This window comes from Neophocaena asiaeorientalis, unplaced genomic scaffold, assembly GCF_003031525.2.
Source record: "Neophocaena asiaeorientalis asiaeorientalis breed wild unplaced genomic scaffold, Neophocaena_asiaeorientalis_V1.1 scaffold147, whole genome shotgun sequence".
NCBI classification, from domain to species: Eukaryota; Metazoa; Chordata; class Mammalia; order Artiodactyla; family Phocoenidae; genus Neophocaena; species Neophocaena asiaeorientalis.
In genome coordinates this window covers 8,353,669-8,377,938 of record NW_020173758.1, presented here as the reverse complement: position 1 = coordinate 8,377,938, position 24,270 = coordinate 8,353,669, and the positions used below count along the sequence as shown (strand labels likewise).

The 24,270-nt window shown below is 30.8% G+C and overlaps 1 protein-coding gene across 1 annotated transcript in view; it reads left to right on the top strand.

The window, feature by feature from the left end:
- COL11A1 (collagen type XI alpha 1 chain) overlaps positions 1-24,270 on the top strand; it is a 195,933-nt gene that overhangs the window by 60,150 nt on the left and 111,513 nt on the right. Inside the window, exons 6-15 of the mRNA XM_024751257.1 lie at positions 4,870-4,998; positions 10,636-10,752; positions 11,378-11,467; positions 13,417-13,671; positions 14,426-14,488; positions 15,856-15,897; positions 16,859-16,921; positions 17,585-17,659; positions 20,124-20,207; positions 22,291-22,347. Coding sequence (XP_024607025.1) covers positions 4,870-4,998; positions 10,636-10,752; positions 11,378-11,467; positions 13,417-13,671; positions 14,426-14,488; positions 15,856-15,897; positions 16,859-16,921; positions 17,585-17,659; positions 20,124-20,207; positions 22,291-22,347 — 975 coding nt within the window. The remainder of the gene's footprint in view (positions 1-4,869; positions 4,999-10,635; positions 10,753-11,377; positions 11,468-13,416; positions 13,672-14,425; positions 14,489-15,855; positions 15,898-16,858; positions 16,922-17,584; positions 17,660-20,123; positions 20,208-22,290; positions 22,348-24,270) is intronic.

The following is a 24,270-nucleotide window of genomic DNA, read 5'->3' as shown; positions in this document are numbered from 1 at the left end:
TAAGTTAAGTGTGGAACTCTATAATTTTTAGTTCTGAAGAGGACCTTAGATACGATCTCTAAAGGCATTCATTTTGGGCTTCCCTGGTGGCACAGTGGTTGAGAGTCTGCCTGCCAATGCAGGGACACGGGTTCGTGCCCTGGTCCGGGAAGATCCCACATGCTGCAGAGCGGCTGGGCCCTTGAGGCATGACCGCTGAGCCTGTGTGTCCGGAGCCTGCGCTCCGCAACGGGAGAGGCCACAATAGTGAGAGGCCCGCATACCGCAAAAATAAATAAATAAATGCATTCATTTTACAAATGATGAATTAGGGTAAGTGACTTGCATAATTCCAAGTAATTAATGGCAAGGCTGTGATTCAAGAATCAGAATTTCTGATTGAAACCCTCAGTGATGACAGTACACAAGAGGTACTGAATGATGCATTTTTTTAAACAACAGAATGAAGAATATTCAAATTTCTCTGTTACTAGTTATTACTCATTTATAGTAATTCAATTGTGGCTACTCAGTGTTCTAAACTCATAAGTTAGTGTTTGAGAAACGTTATCAATAAATTTTAAGAACTTATGTTCATTTGCTGTGAGAATGTTTAAAATCAGTAGGCATAAGCTAAATATTAGAGTCTATTCTAGCTATTTACAAAAAAGAATAAAAGAAAATCTCAGAGACAATCTAATTTGTTTGATTGTACTGCCTCATAACATATAAAAATAAATAATTTTGATGCTGGAAACACTAATAATAGTATGACCATTATACGCCATATAATTTTGTGAGTGGGTATTTGCTGATTCTGCTTTATTTCATGTTTTACTGGGAAATAAAATAGGTGTTTCCTTATTTGGGTGTTATCTGAACATATTAACATGCTACATGCACTTTCAAAGCACTTTTTGAATGAATGGTTGAATGAAATGACTAAATAACTGAAGAAATACAGTTAAATCTGATTGTAGAGAAATTTCTGAATTCAACAAAATTTATCTCAAGGATTACTAAACATTGTAATGTATCATGTCAATGAAATTTTTATTGGCAGATGTGTGTTTTTGACATTTTAATTTTAGTCATTTTTCTGTTACTAATGAGACATTCTAGATGCAGATCTTTAGCAAGTAGTTGGCGGTGTTCATTTAACTGTTAGGATATTGAGCAAACAAGGATCAGACAAAGACACTAAAAATAAAAAGTTTGGAAATGAGATGTCTATAAAGGTCACTGAGGAACTTCAATATATTCTTGGAGATCTAGGAGGCCTGTGTGCATGTCCAGGAAAGACCTGAAGAGACCCTAATATCTCAAATATTACTGACCTTGAGGATCTGCATAGCAAGAAATGAGATCTAAGGCAGAGTTGTAAACTGTTGGAATATTATAGGCATGCTCACACACAAATACATACTCAAAGTCTCTTGGCAAATAGTGAGAGATTTTTAAGGAATTCTCTGCCCAATCATTTGCTCATCACTAATCTAACTGAGCAGATACCTCAGTGGACACAGGAAACAAAGAAAATTGACTTATATAATTACTTAAACAGGTCACCAGACAAGCAGCAAAAACAACCACAAACAAAATAACAACAAGCATTGAGGGGAGGGGGCAATGGAATCCAGTCTCCACAGGTGACATTTAAGATGTGCAGCTGTCAACAAAAAATTATGAGACAGGCAAAGAATCAGGAAATTATGTACCATACAAAGGAAAAACAAATCTATAGGAACTGTCCTTGAAGACATGCAGACATTGGACTTACCAGACAAAGACTTTAAATCAGCAATTATGAGTATGTTAAAAAAAAACAAAAAAACAAAACTAAAGGAAGCCACAGCTTAACAACTACATGAATGTATGAGAATGATGCCTTATCAAATAGAGATAAATAAATGTAGAATGTCTTAAAAAAGAACAAAATAGATTGGGAGTTGAAAATCAATTGAGATTACTCAGTATGAAGAAAAGAAAGAATAAACTTGCAAAAAGTTTACAGAGCATCAAAGATCTGTGGGACACCATCAAGCATAGCAACATAGACATAATAATGAGTCCCAAAAAGAGTGGAAAGGAAGGAGGTACAAAGCATATTCCAAAAATAATTACCAAAACCTTCCCAATTTTGATGAAACACATTAATCTATATATCTGAGAATCTCAAGAAACTGCAAGATAAACTTGTAAAGTATTATAGTCAGTCAAAAGACAAAGAAAGAATCTTCAAAGCATCAATAATAAAATAACTCATAATATAAAAGACAGTCTTATTAAGATTAACAGCTAATTTTTTGTCAGATTTCATAGAGGCCAGAAAACAGTGGTTGACATATTCCAAGTTCTGGAAGAAAAAGATTGTCAACCAAAAATGCTATATCCTGCAAAACTATCTTTCAAAAAACAAAGAAGAAATTGACATTCCCAGATTTATGAAAAACAGATAACGTATCAAAAGTAGAGCTGCCTTACCAGAAATAAAAAGGAATCTTTTAGATTGAAATGAAAGGACATTGGACAGTAACTCAAATTCACACAGAGAAATAAAAAAACACTGGTAAAATTACCAACATAAGTATATATAAAAACAGTACAAATTTTTGTTGTTGTTGTTTATAGCACTTTCCTTCTCTTATCTGTTTTAAAATACAATTGCATAAAGCAAAATTTATAGAACTGTGTTGATGGCTTATATTGTATAAAGATGTAATTTGTATAACTATATTATTACAAAGCAGGGGAAAAGGGAATAGAATTATACAGAAACAAATTTTTGTATAGTGCTGATATTAAGTTGATATTAATCTGAAAAATGTTATAAATTAAGATAATTGTAATCCCCAAGGTAATCACTAAAACAAGAACTCTAAAATATAGTAAAAGAAACAAAATCATTAAAATTGTTCACTAGTAAATATCTATTTAGCACAAAAGAAGATAGCACAAAATAAGAGAGTAAGAGTAACAAAAAAGGAATGACATATAAAAAACAAATAGCAAAATATCTACTAAGTTGAGACAACTCAAATAGCTAGTAACAGCTGACTAGATAGACAAAATGTATTCAATAGTAGGTTCATACAGAAAGTTGTTATTTCAAAAAAGGAATGCAGTACTGATACATGTTAAAACATGGGTAAACTTTGAAAACACGACAAATGAAAAAAACTAGTCACAAAAGGCCTCATGATGTATGATTCCATTTATATGAAATGTTTAGTGGTTACCAGGGGCTAGCAAAGGAAGAGATAAGGTGTGACTGCCATTGGTTATGGTGTTTCTTTTAGGAGTGACAACAATTTCCTGAAATTAGATATTGGTGATAGATGGAAAACTCTGTGAATGAACTAAGAAACACTGAATTGTCCACTTTAAAGGAATAAATTCTATATGTAAATTATATCTCAGTAAAGTGATATGAATGAAAATATAGATTTATGATCCATTAGCATAAATGCTAATTTTAAGAGTAAGAATATACAGTGCTTTTTAGACAGAAGAAAGAGCAATGCAAATAGAAATAACTATCACACCAAAGATAGGAACCACAGTATTCAATAAAGGATTGCCAGCTAGAACTAAATAATTTATTTCTTTTCTTGGCACTTTTCACAAGAGTCTGCTATATCTTTTCAAGTTATAAATTTTATTCTCCATTTTATTACAGTTTTAAATCTTAACCACTATATTGCACTCTCCAAGGGCAAGGATTACATCAAATTTATGTTTCCATCTCCAGTGATACTATGTTCAATGTCTTGTGTATAGTACTTTCTCAATCCACATTTGTTGATGAATAAATGAATAAATGAATATTGTGGTATAAAAGTGCTATGAATTCTTTCCTGCTCTCTAACTCAATGTTAGAGACTTCTAAAATTTTCATCAGGCTCTAAATAGCTTATGTTAATCAGACGTAGAGAAAGCTGAAGTAACTTTGAAATTATTCAAAATGATATCAGGAGTTCTGTGAATCAGACTCATGAGCTCAGACTTACAGGGACTTGAATCACCAAGTCAAATGGATATTAACCCAGACATTCTTCTAGGACTGAATATAATTCTGAATTAATATGGTCATGACCCATAGATTTATATCAAACTAGTTTCATGTCAAATTAGACCCATGTGGAAATATTCAGATGGGTTTGAGAGCAAAATATTTGATCTTCCTCTTGTTTACACAGTTTCCAGAACCTCCTGGAACTAAAACTCTTTAGATAACCCTATTAATTATTTCTAATGTTTATTTTTTATTAAAATTTTTCAGATTTCTAAATAAGTGAGTTTGATGTACGCTTAGATGCTCCATTTTTAACAAAAATATGCCAAACTCGCTTTTTAATTTGGATTTTTCTGGTCTCTGCATTTCTCATTCATATTTGTAAGTAGAAATTTCTTTTGATATTCAGTTCTCTAACAGAACTCAATAGTTGGATCTATATTTTCATTTAAAAATTCTTGTATAAACTTGCTTAAAAAATAATTCAATCGAACTCTTCCATTATTTAATATTGGAAATACATTACAGTTTTATATATTTATAGTTTTAAAATCTTATTTACTTTTTTATTAGCTTATTATTCACATTTCATTTGTCTATTCCACACAGAGTAAACTGTGAATGCAGTAAAACCAAGTTTTAGCAAACAGATGAATATACTGTAGATTCTCTGAACCACAATATAGCAGAAGATCTGATTTGTTAAACAGGTGTGAATTTCTCTCTCAATCCTATAGGACTGTTTTTAACATTGAAATATAAGCGATTTCTTCTCATATTTAAAGATGAACTACACTGTGTCTTGGATAAATCTTGTTCTGGATATATGTGTATTCAAATATACTGACTACATAACCATGTTTGTTTCTTGGCAGGGGGACATCCAGCAGTTGTTGATCATAGGTGACCCCAAAGCAGCGTATGACTACTGTGAGCATTACAGTCCAGACTGTGATTCCTCAGCACCCAAGGCTTCTCAGGCTCAGGAACCCCAGATCGATGAGGTGAGGACCGTAAGGTCAAGGGCAGGTTTTCTCATTCCAATGGTAAGGACATAGGTTTGCAGTTTGGAGGCTCACCTCCATTTATTCACTTTTAATTAAACTTTACCTTGTATTTATAGTGTTTTAATATTTCTAAGAATATGTGATTTGAAGAAGATTTTTGGTGTTTGTTTCCATCTTAAGTATTTTGTTACATAATTTCTTAAAAATACAGATACTTCACATATACTGTGTAGAGGAGCATATTTTATTTGGGGGGAGATGAGAAAAAAGATAATTTCTCAAAGATATATTTTGTCCTTAGCATTTCATTAATTAAAACAGCCTCAAGACAAGGGTAACTATTTTCTGGCGTACTTGCCATATCCTCAGGCCTTTGGCAATTCATGCAGATGAGAAAGGGACTTTAGTGCTATTTTAAAGTTGTCAGGCTGAGTTGAATATTTAGAGGGATTTTTTTTTTCCATTTCTGTAAGGCTATGCTATATTGATATGTAAGTTTTCTTTTTCTTGCATAAGATTTGATACAGAGAGCAATGAAATGAAAAGCATTATGAACTGATTGCCATAACTAAATATTCATATTCTTTGATTAATATTATGTCACTTTTATTTGAAACTTGGATGTGAAACCATTCTTCCATGCTATTTTTGCAAGAAAATTCACCATAATGAAATTTGACTCTATTCTCTCTCAGACCAAAAATAAGTACATTTAAGTTAGCCATAGCAATTTTGTCAGACTTGAATATCCCAAAAAGCAAAAAAATATAGTACAGTGTATGCTTTATGCAGATTTTTAGGTAAAATTCTTTAATGTGAATTTTCTGGAAATTAGAAAGCAAATACTGGAAGGAATTGAGTCTTTAGTTAGCAGCAAAGCTATATTTTTATTTTTTTCTCAAGGTGAAGAGTTCTAAATTTTAGAAGGTGAGGGTGGAAGTTTAAAGACATCAAGACTGTCCTTATGTTTGAAAATAACTCAAATAGCTTTCTTCTTGACTATTAAAATACTATTAGATACCATCTTTTGAGTTCTACTATTTATAATAGGTTAGGATCTTATCTCTTAATTTTAATTTACTGTTATTTCTGCATGATAATTCAATTTGGATTTTACCATTTAAGTGCTTGAAATATATTTTTTGACATTACTTTCCTTTTTAAGGTATGATAGTGAATTCTGTTGCACTGATCTTTTCCATGACTTAATATTAATGTTTTTTTAAAACAGGATAAAGTCTTAAGAAGCTAACAGGAAAGCAAATATGAGAGAAAAAAGAGAAATTACTTGGATATTTGTGTTTGCTTCTTTCACAGTTCTCAAGCACTTCATTCTTTTTATTACCTCATGATTTATTAAAACAGTCTGTGAATTCCCTCATGATTTATTAAAACAGTCTGTGAATTCCAAGAAGATAGGTAAACTATCCATCAGGTTTTAGTGTTTTTATATCTTAGGGATTATGTGGTGATTCAATATTAAAATTTATAACATTTAGTATGGGTGTTCAAGATGGGTGAGATTTATTTTGCTCTTGTTTTAAGAAAGATAAGTCTTGTTCTTTTTAGTAACAGATATGGCTCTGATCTTTGGAAGAAGGAAGGTATGCATTCTTATTATATCACCTTGAGGTGTTTTATTTCCATGTTTTAATGCTATTACATCAGGTAAGCAGAGTTATTTTAAAGCAAAATAATATTTTTAACCATTTTTGTCTTAAATTCATTTAGAAGTAGACTTTCCCTTTTTGACCTTAGTTGTTGATTCATAAATTTAACATTCTGTTGATAAATCAAACTTGTTTTTACTGGAAGCAACTGATAAGGAAAAGAGCATGCTGCTATAATAAAAGCTTCATGAAAATCTGGTTGGGTGATGCAATAATAGCATTTCTTACAGTTTCTATGTTGAGTATGTCACAATGAAAAGTTTTTTTGAGGAATCAGCTCTCACTTTTTCCCCCAGTACTAAATTACATTGATACTTCAATAATAAGATAACTATTATATACTAGTATGAAAAACACCTGGTTAACAGAATTAGCAAGCCATCCTTATATTACTTTTGAACTATAGCCATTAATACATCATTATATTACAAATATGCATTTTAATAATTGTACTACAGATGTTTTACCTATACAAAATAGGAATGCAATGTTACCAGTGAATAAAGAACATAAAGTGCAAAATAGAGCATCAAACATACATGTTGCACTTTATATTACTTAATTTATAATTAATAAATTTGCAAAATTGCATATTTATTATTCTGATTTGGATTAATAAATATGTCAATTTATTTTATAAATTAACTCAAATGTGTTTTATTCAACTTGTGATTTTGTATAGTTCATAGCCTCTAAATAACATATTTTAATTCATTGTTAAGATTACATTTTTTATGTGTTTGGCACAGTATCGCATCATCATCATAGAGTGAAATGTAAAATGAAGATAGATTTAAACATAGTGGTAATATCAAACTGTTATTCTATGTGAACCTCCACAATACCATTTATATAGCAAAGTAACTAATATTAAAATTATGATGGTTTTGTATTAAACCATCGTGTTAAATTATCCTTATATCTTAATAAGAAATTAGATGTTAAATCTACATATGGTTCTTTCTTAATGTGCTACACAGACTACAATGCCCTTTATACACTAGGCAATTGATGTTCTTCTTTTTAAATATATATATAAAGGATGGAAAAAGAAGAAGCAAGGGAAAAACAATATTTTATAAAGAAATTTCTTACCTTAATATTTTTTGCACTCAATATTTATCATATATTCTAGTTCTCAAAGACGTTCAGGTATTTACTTATGCCACTATTTTTCTAACAAACTGAATAAGAAAAGACGACATTTCTAGAAGACCCTTTCTCCTCACATACTATAACTTATGCTAGGCAACTCACAGATCATAGGTGAAATCTTTCCATCACTGCACGTCTTTTTGCATATATACATCTGATTGATTACAAGTAGTTCTCTCTTCTTTACCTGTCTTTGAGACACCCCCAAATTCCATAGTAAGAAGGGAGAATCATCTCCAAAAATAGGTTGTAAAGCTTCGTGTAGACCAGCAAAGTCCTAAGTATATCAATACCCACCAGAAGGGGCATGTTGTTTAGATAAAGAAATAAGAAGAGAAGCAGTGATTCTTTTCACTGACTCCTGAATGGCTCTAAGAAAAAGATGTGCTTTAGTGCCTAAGCAGGTAAGCATGTTACTGCCTTCATTATTCCACGACCACAGCTAGTCTGGTTGATCTCCATGTGGAAAAAGTTTAGAGGAGAGAATTATGGAGGTTGGAAAAGGTTTCCTCCTATAAGGAAAAAAAACATGATATAAAGATAGTAAAGGTAATTGGTGCTTTGAATACCAGGCCTCATTTAAGATGCATTTAAATTGTCCATTTTTACAGTCCTTCATGCCTTTATATATTGTCTTATGTTTTTACAATTCATCATAGATGCATAGGATTCTGAAAAGTCTGCTTAATTTTAAAACTCTAAAGCATAAATTAGCCTGGCTAATCTTTTTTCATGTTTTAATTTCAAGCTGCCAGCTAGTAATTATATAAATCCACTATTTCTTATTCCAACATGTGTGACTATACGGAAAAAAACTATTCATTAGACAATATTCAGTTTCCATTAATTATTTTAATATGTATCTAAATTCAGTATTTAATTGTTTTATTTAATGATGCTATTGATTAATACATACTTTACCTTTACTAGAGATAGTTGGCATTATATCTTGCTTGCAGAGTCATGAAGAAACACAAATGTTCAAAAAGTTATATATGCATTCTTCTATTTTAACAAATTCTACTCAAATTCTAACTAGAATGAAGATTTGTTGAAGTCTTTGAAATGTATATTCAATGATAATTAAACTATTACTGGATAGGTAAAATTATGAATCAATTTCAATTAATTTAATCAAATTGAAGTTTTGACAATCATAAACACTGAAAGTATGTCTATATATATTGATATGACCTTCAGCTGAACCATCTAGAAAAGTGTCCTCTAGTGAGGGTATTTCATTAAGGGCCAGATATACAATATTGCCAGGGGGTCAGTTTTGAACATGTCTCATTATATGTCTTTGTGAAATTTGCACTCATTTGCATTGCTATATCTAATAGAGCTTTAAAATTAGAAAGCACAGTGATCACAGTTCTCCAAAAGACATGTGGTGAAGAGTTATTTTTCTGGCACATTAAAAGAGATATTTTGTCAATTTGAAAATACCAAGAGAGGTCCAGTTGGGATATAATGAAAATGTGACCAAATATAATACTTAGGGAATTTCAAATAGGTTGCTTTTAGCATATATATATGTATATATATATATATATACACACACACACACACACACACACACACACACACATAGGTATATATGTATATATACACACATAAATATGTATTATACATAATAAATATATGTATACATATATATAAATGTATATTATACATAATAAATATATGTGTGTATATACATAAATATATATATACCTATACATAAATATATATTATAAATAATATATAAATATGTATGAGTTTTAGCTTGTTGAGTTTGCTGCTTAATATCTTTTGTTATATATGATTTTAATGGATTACAGTTATTTTAATTAAAACCAATAATTAATATATGTTTCACAATACCTATGTTGGTGATTAAAAATTAAAATTTTGATAGAGGTGTTTGGCTCTGAAGGTGAGCAAGCATGTTATTTACAATATTAATGATTGTATTGCACATCCCTCTACTGAGAACATACCTCTTTCTCCTAAATTTTTTTTAAAATACAGAATAATCTAGTATTCCATTTTTCAGTTTGAATTACATTTACATGGTTTAAGGTATCTAAGTGTTATGCTCTTTTTTCAATAGAAAAAATGCAGTATTTGTAAAACTGAAATGTATTAATTATAAACAGATCTAATTTTGAATCTTTTAATGGTTCACAAGTATTCTGTGCTCATTTTGATCTTAAGTAAGTCTATAGCAAATTAGTTATTTCTGAATAAACTTTAGATTGTATTTTTACATCGGTTCCAGTATTCCAAATAAAATATAGACTCATTTCATGTTCCTCTGTCCCTTTCGTTTCTCTCCCCTTTCCATCTCATAATAGATATGAAAATTCTTTCATACTTGGGAAGACTACTTTCCATACATTTATTTTTAAACATGTAGTTTAATGGGAAAAAAAAGTACCCATTGAAATTGCTGTAAGATAAAGGAGGCTTATGTAGCAATTTTTACAAATCAAAATTAACGTGACTATTTAACAACTATGTCCAAGTATGTAATTGCTATGTTTGAATTAATATTCAACAATTAAAAGTTTGAATTAATATTCTAAACTTTTAATTTCCTCACAATCCTAACCACTATTCTGCTGTTAGAAAACCTGCTTTGTCACTGTTATTATACTCTGTATAAGACAGTATTACTTCTTGTAACACGAAGTAATATTTAAATAACAGTATTTACTTGTCTCTTAACTTTTACTAGTAAAAGTTAAGAACATGATTACCACTTTGTTAATAGTATTACCTGCAACTAACAAAATTGCCTGATATTTTTTCCTTTGCGATGTAGTATGCACCTGAGGATATAATGGAATATGACTATGAGTATGGGGAAGCAGAATATAAAGAGGCTGAAAGTGTAACAGAGACTCCCACTGTAACTGAAGAGACAGTAGTGCAAACCGAGGTAAAAGCAAAGTAGCGCCTTTGTGTATGGTGTCCTGCTGTTTGTCATCCTGTGGTTCCTTATGTCCACTTTTCCTCAAACTTATCATAAGTCTTTCATTCATCTGATTTCTATGACCTGATAACTGTGATTTTTATTTGACAGTAGCTGTCCTGAAGGAATGATGCCTGGTTTGCTTTGCTTATCCTTCCTTTCATCCATGCTCTTTATTTCCCTTTTCATTTAATTTATGTTTTCCATTCCATTTATGTTTTCCATTCCATCTTTCACCACATTTTACAGAAAAAGAAATTCAATTTCAAAATGAAGACGAAGACAGTGGCCACTAACTCAAAGAAAAAGTCCAAAAAGTTTACACCCCCTAAATCTGAAAAATTTGCAACCAAGAAGAAGAAAAGTTATCAAGCAGCAGCAAAAGCCAAGCTAGGGGTAAATGTAGCAAAGAAAAAGCAATCAAGATCTCTCCTAGATAAGCTGGAAGATCTCTGATGATGAGTCATTGTCCTAACCCAACTAGATAAATACTCATTTGGCTAATACGATACCCCAGTTAAATCATGATTTCCATAGATTTTGGATTACCTTACATTTTTACTAATTGCTTTTCTTTTGAATTTACCATTAGGCAAATATTGTTGATGATTTTCAAGAATACAACTATGGAACAGAAAGTTACCAAACAGAAGCTCCTAGGCGTGCATCTGGACCAAATGAGGTAATGCTCATAGACAGCATTAAATTTTTAAAATATGTAATATTTCTTGGTATATTTCACTCTGGAAGAATCTATAACCTCTGAAAAGTTTGACATTTTTATTATTTTACTGAGGTAAGAGAAACAATAGAATTGGCTCACTATTACTAAAAACAGTTCATTTAAAATTAATGTCAATTCAGGTTTTGCATGACTCTTTGCTTCATGCAAATGCTAAATTGATCAAACTGAATTGGCTGCTATCATTTTCTTGATTCCTCCTGGGATTGAGCAAGCTTCTCAAAATGTTGTGATTAAGGGTATTCACAACATGACCCTTCTGTGAGGAGGAGAATCCTCTAAAGTAACAACTGTATCATCAAATGCTACAATTAGAATTTACTCCATCTGACCAATAATCATGCATTTTTATGACACAAATATTTTGAGAAAATATAGTCTTAGTTGGTTTAGTGGCTATTTACATTTTCAAACTTAATTATGGTTAAAATATTATATCTTAACCTTTTCCAGTCCTTTCTATGAAAATGTTTAAGTACATACAGGTACAAATAGAACAATCTTCCTGAATTTCATACTATGCATATATTCTGATTATGAAAAAATAAATATACAATTCAGTTTAACTGTTAAATTCCTGTTACACCTGGTATGAGGAATACCTGAATCATTTTAGTTATTAAAAATTTATATAACATGTGTCCCAGTGAGGCAAATTAACTGAGTGAGACTTTACATGCAAATACATAATTTAGAATAATAACATTTTAGGGTAGGAACCGATTTCATGTTTCATCTAGTCCAAAATAATCATTTTCCAAAAATGGTTATCTTGATTCAAGATGTTTATTTATATACCCAAATTCATTCATCTTTTGCTCAGATCTATGAACATAGTAATATTCTGATCCCAGATTATATGCACCCCCTAATGATAGTATATACTCATTGTTTAAGAACACAAAAATATTATGGTTATTGGACATTTTATTTTAGTTAACAATCACTAAATTAATCATTTAGCCACATTTTTCCTTCACATGACTTTATGTAACACTACTTATTATTCAATATTGTTCTATCATCTAGATTCACTATGTTATAGCAAACAAGTTATTTATGAAATTCAAAAGTAGCAAGATAAAATATTTAATTGAACCTCGTCAAAATCATATGGCCCAAAATTACCTAATAAATATCATTCAGATTTATGCTATTAATGAGAATTATTTATGAAAAAAGGAAATTATACTAGCTTTATTTTTCTATATCTCTGAGATAGTATTTTTGATGTAATTTTTACTTTTAAGTGAATAATCTCATACTTTTTATGAGACTACATAATGATATATTCTATTGTATTAAATTCTGAGGACTATAATTTACATTTTATTTGCCATAAAGAACTCTTTGGTGATATAATACTTCCCTACATTCTAGATACTCTGCATAAATATTGCAATGATAAATCTCAATATTGACATTAATATTTTATTTTTCGGATTGAGAGTCAAACTTACATGGCTTTTCTGGTAGCCTTTATATTTCATTATGAGGTTCTGTGAGATTTGAAAATTAAGCAAATCTTTAACTATATATTTTCTATATATACATATATATATTATTCAAGTCAAACTATAAAGTAAATATCAAATTGCATAACAAGTTTTTTCCAATGGAACAAGCAAATACACATGTTGAATCTATGTGAATATTTGCAGTTTATTGGCAAAAGTTCTTTGAAAGCAATATTTCCTTGTACATACCAATGTACAAAAATATTTCTTTCAATAATGCTGAAAGGCTGTCTTTCCCAGCTTTCAGACTTGCTTGAGTAGTATTCAGACCACTTCCTGTCACATTCCATCAAACTGTAATTGCAAATGCTTACCTTGCTTTACTAACAGTAAACTTCATGTTCTCCAATTCCTTGCAACTTAAATTAATAGCCAAATCCAGTTGAAGAAGTATTTACTGAAGAATATCTAACTGGAGAGGATTATGATTCCCAGAGGAGAAATTCTGAGGATATGCTATATGAAAACAAAGAAATAGACGGCAGGGACTCTGATCTTCTGGTAGATGGAGATTTAGGCGAATATGATTTTTATGAATATAAAGAATATGAAGATAAACCAACAAGCCCCACTAATGAAGAATTTGGTCCAGGTGTTCCAGCAGAAACAGATATCACAGAAACAAGTGTAAGTCAGTATTCTGCTCTGTGTCATTGTATGTCTTATTTTGGGATTATTTTCATATTCATCTTGATGTCTTTTCAGGTTTAAAATGTAGGTTATGTTCTTATATAAATTATGAATATTTATCACTACTAGGTAACCTTGATAGATTCTTCCTCATGGGGATCTTCAGCAGTTGTATCTCAGGCCACACTACTAGAGTCTTCATTTGAAAGAATAATCTTTAATAGAGTTGTATCCAAGTTTTCTTGGCATTGATAAGATTAAATTACAGTCATTGTCATTCTGGGTACTAAGACTGTTTCCTAATTTTTAGACTGTTTTATTTATTTTTCTTTTCTGGTGATGCTCAGGAATGCACCATATTAATTATCATTTTATCATTATAATTATTATTATTTAACCTTTTGAACCCCTTTACCCATTTCTTCCCTCCACCTCTATTTTATTGAATTTAATTTGATGACACTTTTTGCTTAGTACCTTGGGATAATAATGAGGTCGACAGATATCTTTATCATATTATAATGTGTCTTTAAGAAACAATTGTTCAATCTCATTCAAGATTTAGCATTAATGTTCATTGTGTTTCCCTTTGTATATTTTCAGAATTTAAAACTTTAGTAGGTTTCTATGTTAAAAAAACACATTTTAATAGATTGTTTTAAATGCACTTAGATGATTAAATGATCTTTTAAAAATACTTAAATGGCCTTATTTACTTAAAGACAGGCTGCTTGAATTTTTCACTCAACAGATAAATGGCCATGGTGCATATGGAGAAAAAGGACAGAAAGGAGAACCAGCAGTAGTTGAACCAGTAAGTACTGGTATGAATATATTGTAATAGTACCATTGAAAGTTCTAATGTCCGAATGTTTATAATGCCACAAGTAATGAGTTAGTAAGGCCAGTTCTGGCAAGTAGAATTTCAATAAACCAAAAAAATATAAAGATACAGAATTTTGGAATTTGAAACTAGCCAACAATGTTTAGTCTAATTCTCTCATTTAAAAACTAAGAAGCCTAAGACCTAAAGGGTTCAAATGTTTGGTGATTGAGATATGACCAGACTTTACCTCTTCTATTTTCCAGTCCAGTGATTTTCTCCTCTAATTTCTATAACTTAACATTATTAGAAATATATTATTTGACATAGTACTTATTTGTTTCATATTCAAATCACATCATGTAATAATATGAAAACGTTCTTTTTAAAATTTGCTTGCTTTTCTTCCATGGAAAAAATCTTCAAATCACTTCAAAAGTGACTTGAAGATTTATGTTAATGTTACTACCACTCAAGATATTGGTAAGAAGCAAATTCTTACTGGAAGTCAATTTTACTGTTGTTCTCCCTAATCAGCAATTTGGGAAAAGTATTGCATTAGAACTAAAGGAAGTATGTTTAACTATTTGCCTCAAGCTAATGAAAATCATTTCAGGAGCTGCAAGGACATAAAATTTCTATAAAAGATGGAGGAGATAAAACTATAAAAGATGCATCTCTAAGAACATTGTTGTCTGGTTATTACTCCAAAATCTGAGAAAGCACGTCATATGCTCACCAAAGGCTTTAAAAATAATTTTTCAGAATAAATTTGTCCTTGTTATGAAAATTTACAACCAACTTTTTAAATGACCAGACAGTTTTCAGCAGTAGAATCATAAACTTTCTAGAATTGGGTTCTTAGCCTGAAATAGTGTTCTATTCTCTTGTCTTTTTAAGAACTTATATTTATGTCCAGTTCTTTAACATGGATCTTTCTCCCCTTTCCTTGAGTTAAAGTGCTTAGGTGCTGCTTTCTTCCATCCTTTCATTCACACAGCAAATATTTATCAGGTTCTTGCTTTGTGCCCGGCATTATTCTGGGTGCTAGGGAAAACTTGGTTAAATGTCTTTGCCCTTTTGGGGAGCACTTAGCATATTCTCTTTGTAATATTACTTACCTGAATATTTATTTCCTTGCTAATTAGTTCACAGATTTTCTCAGGACAGGGATTATGTCTTCTACCATTTTTAATTTCCTCCCTTCCCCATGCAAAAATGCTTGTAATTGTTTTACATGTAGGAACAGATAATTTACCTTTTAAAATGTAATGATGTGGTGCTTTCTAAGAGCCAATTAGATAAGAGGTTAGGGGTTACATTGCCCTAGTAATGACTCTATCTTTCTTTAACTGTAGGGCATGCTTATTGAAGGACCACCAGGGCCAGCAGGACCTGCGGTATGTAAATGTTTTAAGATTATTTTTGTCTTGATTTTTTAAATAATCAGATATAAGATTTCTATTACACTGTTGAATTTATACATTTTAGACTAATTTGAGTATTGAATTATAGAGGCAAATACTTGGTCAGAGGACCCGGTGGCCTTCAATCGCTTTCTGATTTGGCTATCCAAATGATATTCTTTTGAGAGCTAAGAAATTAAATTTTGTTTTAAATATTTTTGTTGCTTAAATATCTCTGACTTTTCTAACCTCATCTTCAACTTTGTGCCTGAAAGTTATAAAATTTAAAAAAATACCCTCTTTTTTTTTTTTTTAAGAGGTATAGATATATCTCAAAGAAGAGAGCTGAGAATTCTAAGTGGACTGTAGCTGCCTTATCTGTACTTCTGAACGGAGTGACTATCAGCTTCCATTGTCATTTCCTAATAAGGCTAATGTTACTCATCAGGGTGTCTTTATTGTCAGGTAGTTGTACTGATCTGACTTTGTAAGAAATCCTCTTTCTTTTGTGGAATTAATTAAATTCTTGTCATGTGAAATAAATATATTATACTGATGCCTTTAAATACTTTTACCCATAAAGAATATAAATGATTTCTACATTTCAACTTCACTGTCACATTTTTGCAGTCTAATTAAATGAGTATACCATTTCTTCAGTAAGAACTGGGAACCAACTTCCACCTCAGGGACTGTACATTGGCAGGATTTCCTTTCCTGTCTTCCTTGGAATGTCTGTCTCTACCCTGAGAGCAGCCTCGTAGAGGAAGAGTTGAGCTAACTACAAAGTGGTCCCTATATGTTCTCTTTTTATGGGAAGATAAATAGGGCAATTGTTTGGGAGAAGAGTGTTTATTTATGAATATGAGTTCTTCTTTGATTTTGGTAGGATGAATTTGCCTGAATACTAACAAAATCAGGAATCTAACTCAGATTATGGTTTATTTCTCTGTAGGGTCTTATGGGTCCTCCAGGTCTACAAGGCCCCACTGGACCCCCTGGTGACCCTGGTGAGAGGGTAAGTGAAGGGACTCATAACAAAAGAATGCAACATAAATGAAAAGAATTAAAATATATTCTACAGGTTTAACATATTATTCTCACTTGGATAACATATGAATTCAGTGTTGTGCAAAATTTTGTTTAACTTTTCTAACTATAATTTTAAAAGTGAGGTGAAAGAATGTGCATTTATCTATGTTATAATTAGTAAGAAAATTTTTTATTTTTAATCAATTTCCATTTTGATATGAACCCAATACATTAGATTAAGTTCTTCCTTTTGAGTTCAGAAATATTTACCAGGAACTCCCATGACTATTTAGTTGAATACTGATAGAATGAATTAATAAGGCTACATCCTAATTTGAAGATCACATCCTGGGTCACATGGTGAAATAGACCATTTGCATTAAGTCTACTGAAACTCTTCTTGTAAAATCCCATTTTTTCTCCTTCCTTGAGTAGGCAATAAATTTGTGCATTATTTAAATTATATAAAACTACTGCAATGAAATACAATCCTCTCTAGGTATACTTACTAAAAGGAGATTAACCAAGGAGTAGAGGACAAACACAAAGTAGATAATGTAGTCTTATGGTATTCAAAGTTATTCTGTTTCTAATACATTTAATTATTTTGTTTATTGATTAATTTTGATGATTTTATTTACTTCCCTAGGGTCCCCCAGGACGTCCTGGTCTACCAGGAGCTGATGGTTTACCTGGTCCTCCTGGTACCATGTTAGTGCTACCGGTATGTTTTTTATAGTTATAAAGATGACCCCATGTTTTGTCATCCTACTGCTGAAAAATATTGCTTAACCATATTATAGATCAATCAAAAAAACATTGTATGAGGTAGAGATACTTGAAATGAAGCAGCCTTCAGAAATTGTGATAAATTTTGCTAAAGCAAAATTCTGGTAAATATTTATTTCTGCAGTAGAACTGAGGCTTTATTATTTCATTATATTTTTGACAACAAATCTTAGAGGATTTTCTTAATACTTGTAATCATGTGCTTTATCCTGAGTCATATGAGTAACATGCATTTCACGTATTAACATAAAGTTAATATGCTATTTACTACCATATAGACGCTAGCTAATACTTTTTAAATACGATATATCTATAGTGTTATTATTCATTGTCCAAAAATTATTTGTTTTACCTTAAGATTGCTTTTTAAAGTTGGCTGAAAGAATTAATATTGTTAAAATGGCCATACTACCCAAAGCAATCTACAGATTTAATGCAACCTCTATCAAATTAACCTTGACATTTTTCACAGAACTAGAACAAAAAATCCTAAAATGTGTATGGAACCATAAAAGACCCAGAATTGCCAAAGCAATCCTTAGGAAAAAGAACAAAGCTAGAGGCATAACCCTCCCAGACTTCAGACAATATTACAAAGCCACGGTAATCAAAGCAGCATGGTACTGGCACAAAAACAGACATATGGATCAATGGAACAGAGTAGAGAGCCCAGAAATAAACCCACACACCTATGGTCAATTAATCTTTGACAAAGGAGGCAAGAATATACAATGGGGAAAAGATGATCTTTTTAGCAAGGGGTGTTGGGAAAGTTGGAGAGCCCCATGTAAATCAATGAACTTAGAACACACCCTCACACCATACACAAAAATAAACTCAAAATGGCTTAAAGACTTAAATATAAGACACGACACCTAAAACTTCTAGAAGAGAACATAGGCAAAACATTCTTTGACATAAATCATAGCAAAGTTTTCTTGGGCCAGTCTTCCAAGGTACTAGAAATAAAAGCAAAACTAAACAAATGGGACCTAATCAAATTTATAAGCTTTTGCACAGCAAAGGGAACCATAAACAAAACAAAAAGACAACCAACAGACTGGGAGAAAATACTTTCAAAAGATGCGACCGTCAAGGGCTTAATTTCCAAAATATACAAACATCTCATACAGCTCAGTAACAACAACAACAACAAAAAAAAAAATCAAAAAATGGGCAGAAGACCTAAATAAACATTTCTCCAAAGAAGACATACAGATGGTCAATAGGCACAAGAAGAGATGCTAAACATTTCTAATTATTAGAGAAGTGTAAATCCAATCTACAATGAGGTATCAACTCACGCCAGTCAGAATGGCCATCATTAAAACGACTACAAATAATAAATGCTGGAGAGGGTGTGGAGAAAAGGGAACCCTCCTACACTGTTAGTGGGAATATAAATTGAGTCAGCTACTATGGAAAACAATATGGAGGTTCCTCAAAAAACTAAAAAATAGAGTTAACATATGATCCAGCAGTTCCACTCCTGGGCATGTATCCACAGAATACTCAAATTTAAAAAGATACATGCACCCCAGTGTTCATAGCATCTACTAAATATAAATATAAAATAGATAAACAAGGTCCCTCTGTATAGCACAGAGAACTGTATTCAATATCTTATAATAAACCATAATGGAAAAGAATAAGAATATAAAACACATATTATATATATATATATATATATAATTGAATCACTTTGCTGTACAACAGAAACTAATACAACTTTGTAAATCAACTATACTTCAATAAAAAAATTTTTTTAAATAAAGTTGCCCAAGTTCTTGTGGAAAAAATTTATTTGTTTAAATGTAATAAAGATTGAAGTAATAATAACATAGAGAGAAATTTATTCATGCTGCATTTTGAGTTAAAATGCAAAAGGAGCTTTACCATTTTATAGAGGGATACAGAAAGGGTCAGTTTCCTAGTATAGTTACTTAAGAAAAGGTAAACAAACTGAATCTATCTCAAGGAAGATTTCCTCTGTGTTAACAGAGATTCCAGAAGTTTTGCTCAACAAAATAGCAGTTGATCTATAACACTACCGAACTTAGTGCATTTAGAATTTTTACAAATGAGTGAGTAGAATGGGTAGCGTTTGTGCAGGTAAAGAAATGGATGATAGCTTATTCCATAGTTTTCAAAAATTATGGAATTTAAAATTGTAAAGGAGTCTGTAGTCTCTTCTACAAGTGGTAAAGCATGGTCTAGAAAACTTCTATAATGGACAGAAAGAAAATTTTTTTAAAAATCTAGGTATCATGATTCATGATGGAGTTACCTTGGACTTTTGTAAAATCCCACCATTTTAAGTAAGTAGTTTTTAATCTAGTAATTAAGGCACCTATTTGAGAAATTCTTATTTTGAGCTTCTGTATGTTATCTTTTCTTAGTTTCGTTATGGTGGTGATGGTTCCAAAGGACCAATCATCTCTGCTCAGGAAGCTCAGGCCCAGGCCATTCTTCAGCAGGCTCGGGTAAGAAAGGATCAACATGTAGTTCCATAACCTGATTCTGTGCCAAATTATGCAAGAGAGAGAAAGTGTGTGTGTGTGTGTGTGAGCGTGTGCGTGTGTGTGTGTGTGTGTATCTGGAGGGTGCTACTATTATGAACAAAATACTTCTGAATAGTATGTTGAATTTAGAGGGAGAAGATACTAAGATAATATCTATTTTTCCAATAGGAATATTTTCTTTAATTTAATATTTAATTTAAATGACTGACCCTTGCAGTATTGCCATACATAATTCTGGCAAAAACATGCAAACCATAATACACAAATTTTCTAATTTTTTTCAAAGAGTACTGATGGATTTATATGTATCACCCTTTATCTTTCACATCCAGTTTTCCCTGCTAAGGCATATGTCAATGATCAATAAATAAAGAGGATAAAGTTTAAAATAATTTTTCCACCCAATCTTATAGATTATTCAGGATATCCCAAATAATCCAGAAAATTAAATTTCTTAGGCATTCTTGTGGAGGAAAGAAACCTTCAAATAGGTATTCTAAGCTCAAATCATTGTAATCTATATTTTAAACCAAATCCATTCAGTTCATATTTGTTTGTCAGCTAAAAGCTTTCCACTATCTGTATACTTATATAATATAAAATTGTTTGCTTTTTAAGTTAGCTCCATTGCAGTTAAAATATAGATAAGAAAATCAAAAGAATGGATCAGGAAAGGGTTGAAAGTCATATAACACTTTTATTCATAATATAGTCTTTTTTTCTTTTCAAGGAAAAAGGAAATAAAGGGCTTATAGTTGGCATGGATACGGGTACCTGCTTCCTAAGTGATATAAATCATTTTGGTGATAACTATTTATCACCATAAATTTATGAGTGCATAAATTATCTGAGAGTGTAAGTCTATTAATCTGAAAAGATGCCATTGTTTTGTTACATCATTTATAAAGACAATGAAACTTAAATATTTGTTTATTAGAACTTGGCATAATACAAATCTAAAAATATTTAATTGATTTACTAATGATACCTACAACTTATAAATTTTATTACTTTGAACAGATTTTAGCTAATTATTTGAGCTTAAATAGTTTATTAGGCCATTGAATTCCTGATTTTATTAGTCCTTTTAACCTACTTGGAAATAGGTAGCAAGCATTATAATTCCAATTTTTCAGATATTTAATCTCAAGGATTAAGAAGTGTATTGTCAAAAATCTCATGGTGAGTCAGTAGTGAAATTTTGGAGATATTACTGTTTTCATCTCATGCACTTTTCTAATTTGGTTTTACATTATTTGTATTACAATATTATTTTTTATATCTGTTTTGGCAATCTAAATATTCATCTTTTGGAATCACTAATATTAAAAAATAGCACACCATACTAATTTAACATCTGTCAAATATTTATCCTTTTACTCTACTTGTTCTAGCTTTCCAAGTGCTAATTTCACATTTCTAATATTCAGTGTCAATAGTGCATGTAATCAGTCTATCATGCCTATGATTCTACAAAATAAATGTATTTTTCTATAAAGCATTAAATTTGAGATTTGTTAAAATAACTGTATTATCTAAGCACTTTCTGATCAATTTTGCTTTTTACTATCTGGCTTGAATTGTCATAGTTTTTTTTTCCTAAAATACTGCTAGAAAACTTTCACTTAAAGCACTTCAAATTGTTCACAACTAAAAGTATTGTCAATGAGAATTACACCTACATATTTAAGAGAAGCCTACACAATATTCTCAATGCACTTTTGAGTAGAAAAATCATCAGATATTAAATTTCTTATTAGATGTTAAAATCTATTTTAACTTTTGCCATTGAATAAATCATAATATATATGGTACAAGATTGTATATAAGTCACAACAGCTTAAAAAATGTCTGATACTTATTAGGTCAATTTGTCATTCTAAAAACTTGTGATTCTTCAGTAATCAGGCACTCTTTCTACTATGTAGCTATTATACCTCTGTTGATGAGCTGCTACTTAAGGGTAACTTGTGCAAATGATTATTGTGGTTTAATATGCTCATCCAGGGAGGCATTCCTGAATTTGCTATATTTTATTTTCTAGATTGCTCTGAGAGGTCCACCTGGCCCAATGGGTCTAACTGGAAGACCGGGTCCTGTGGTAGGTTACCCAAAAAGATAATATATGTTTAAATTCCTGTATTAGTAGTTCCTTGTGCAACTTTGGCCAGGCAGTTTTCATATCTCTGGCTGGTGAAAGTAGGGTAAATATACTGACTTATACTTGGATTTGGTTTCCATTTAAGAAATCTCTCTGAATTCAGTCCTCAGTAAATTTTAATGAAAAGTTTACAATGGAAAATTCTCAAATCAAACAAATACAGTGAAAAATATAATTGAATCACATATCCAATTATTAACTTTTCAAACTATAATTTATTTGCATAATAGTTTGAGTTGTTGAAGTTCAAGTGTACAGTAAGTTCTTGAGATTTAATTTTATGTTAAACAGAATTTATTAAAAAAGAAAAAATATTTGAGGCCAATGAAGATTTTTCCATAATCTTAGGAGAAAGCAGGAGACTTGGCTTAAACTTTAAGTTGCCTCTAGTATTCCATTAACTGCTTCAGATATTAGAGAAATTATTTTGTCTTTTAGAGACTCTTGGCAAATAAGTGTTTTATTTTCCTTACAAGCTTACTGGCAAGCTAATATTCTATATATTTTTTAAAATATTTTGAAACTTACCAAATGCTAAGCAGTGTAGCAATTCACGCACACACAAAACAAAGATTCTTTTTAAATCATACTTTTTTCTTAAGGGAAAAGAACATTGTATAATTCCAACCTGAGTTCTCATTGATTTTAAAATGAATGGAATAATTTCTATTTTAAGTATTTTTTTGATATAAAAAGCTGTAGTATACTTTCAATATGATCTTATATGCTCACAATGTTTTATTGAAATAATAGTATTTATAGAAATTATTACTCTGAACATTCAAAGTTTATCTTTGGTTTACTTAGTAGACAGCAAAATGATTTTATTCAAATTTGAATCGATTAAATAGTTTTACTGATCTTATTAGGAGGAAAAATAGTTTTCTTCATGTAGTTTATTCAAGAGTTTGTTATCTACTTTTCCATAAATTTATGGTTCTCTTCAGTCTTGAAATTTTATAACATTTCATATATCTTGGAGGGCTTTATACTCAATCATATGAGCTCATGTGGAATATGTGTTCTGGCAATATGTTCCACAGAATTTAAATTATACACATTTCTAAATGCATTATTATGTATTTATTATGTAGTTTTACTCTTCTGCCTTTCAAAATATAGTAGGGAAGATGAAAGATTCCATGTCATTTAATAAAGGAAGAAATAGAGTTAATATGTAATTGCTTGTTAACACATTTACATGACTGAGGAAAATCAGCAGTATGCTAGTGTTTTACAAATTTGGAGGCAGAAGAATTACCCATATATTTTATCCAAAGTGAAAGTTCCTGGGGCCTTGAACTTGAGGCTCTAATGTTGCATATTCAGGGTCGGAACTGGCAAACTATATTTTCAACGAGTGCAGCAGTCTGATTCTTACAGTCAAGCGTGTTTGGGAAACACTGCCTTTTGCTTAAATTAAAAATATCAGCCTAGCATCTGTAAGTTCTTGAGATTTTTTATTATCCTATTATCCAAAGGAATTTTCCTGCTTATCATCCTGACAAACACAAGTCTAGTGGATCTGTAGAGGGTAAGAACAGTGATGAGCAGAACCAGTGAAAGCTTGTTACATTAAGCTGTTCCTGTTTTCACCAGTCCTTAAGGGTCAGACATTCACAGCATGTTGGCAAAGAGAAAACATTGACAACCATGTTATTACATTACCATTCTCAATGTAATATCCAAGATTAATTGATTTTATTACTTAAGTCTTTGTTATAGAAAGTTTTAGCTTCCTAAAATATTAAAGGTTGATATTGAGAGAAAAAAATCACATTGTTTGTTTTTACCATTTTCTCTTCTCTTATTCTTTGCTCCAAAACATAAAATTATAACAGACTTTAAAAAATCTTAATTCTA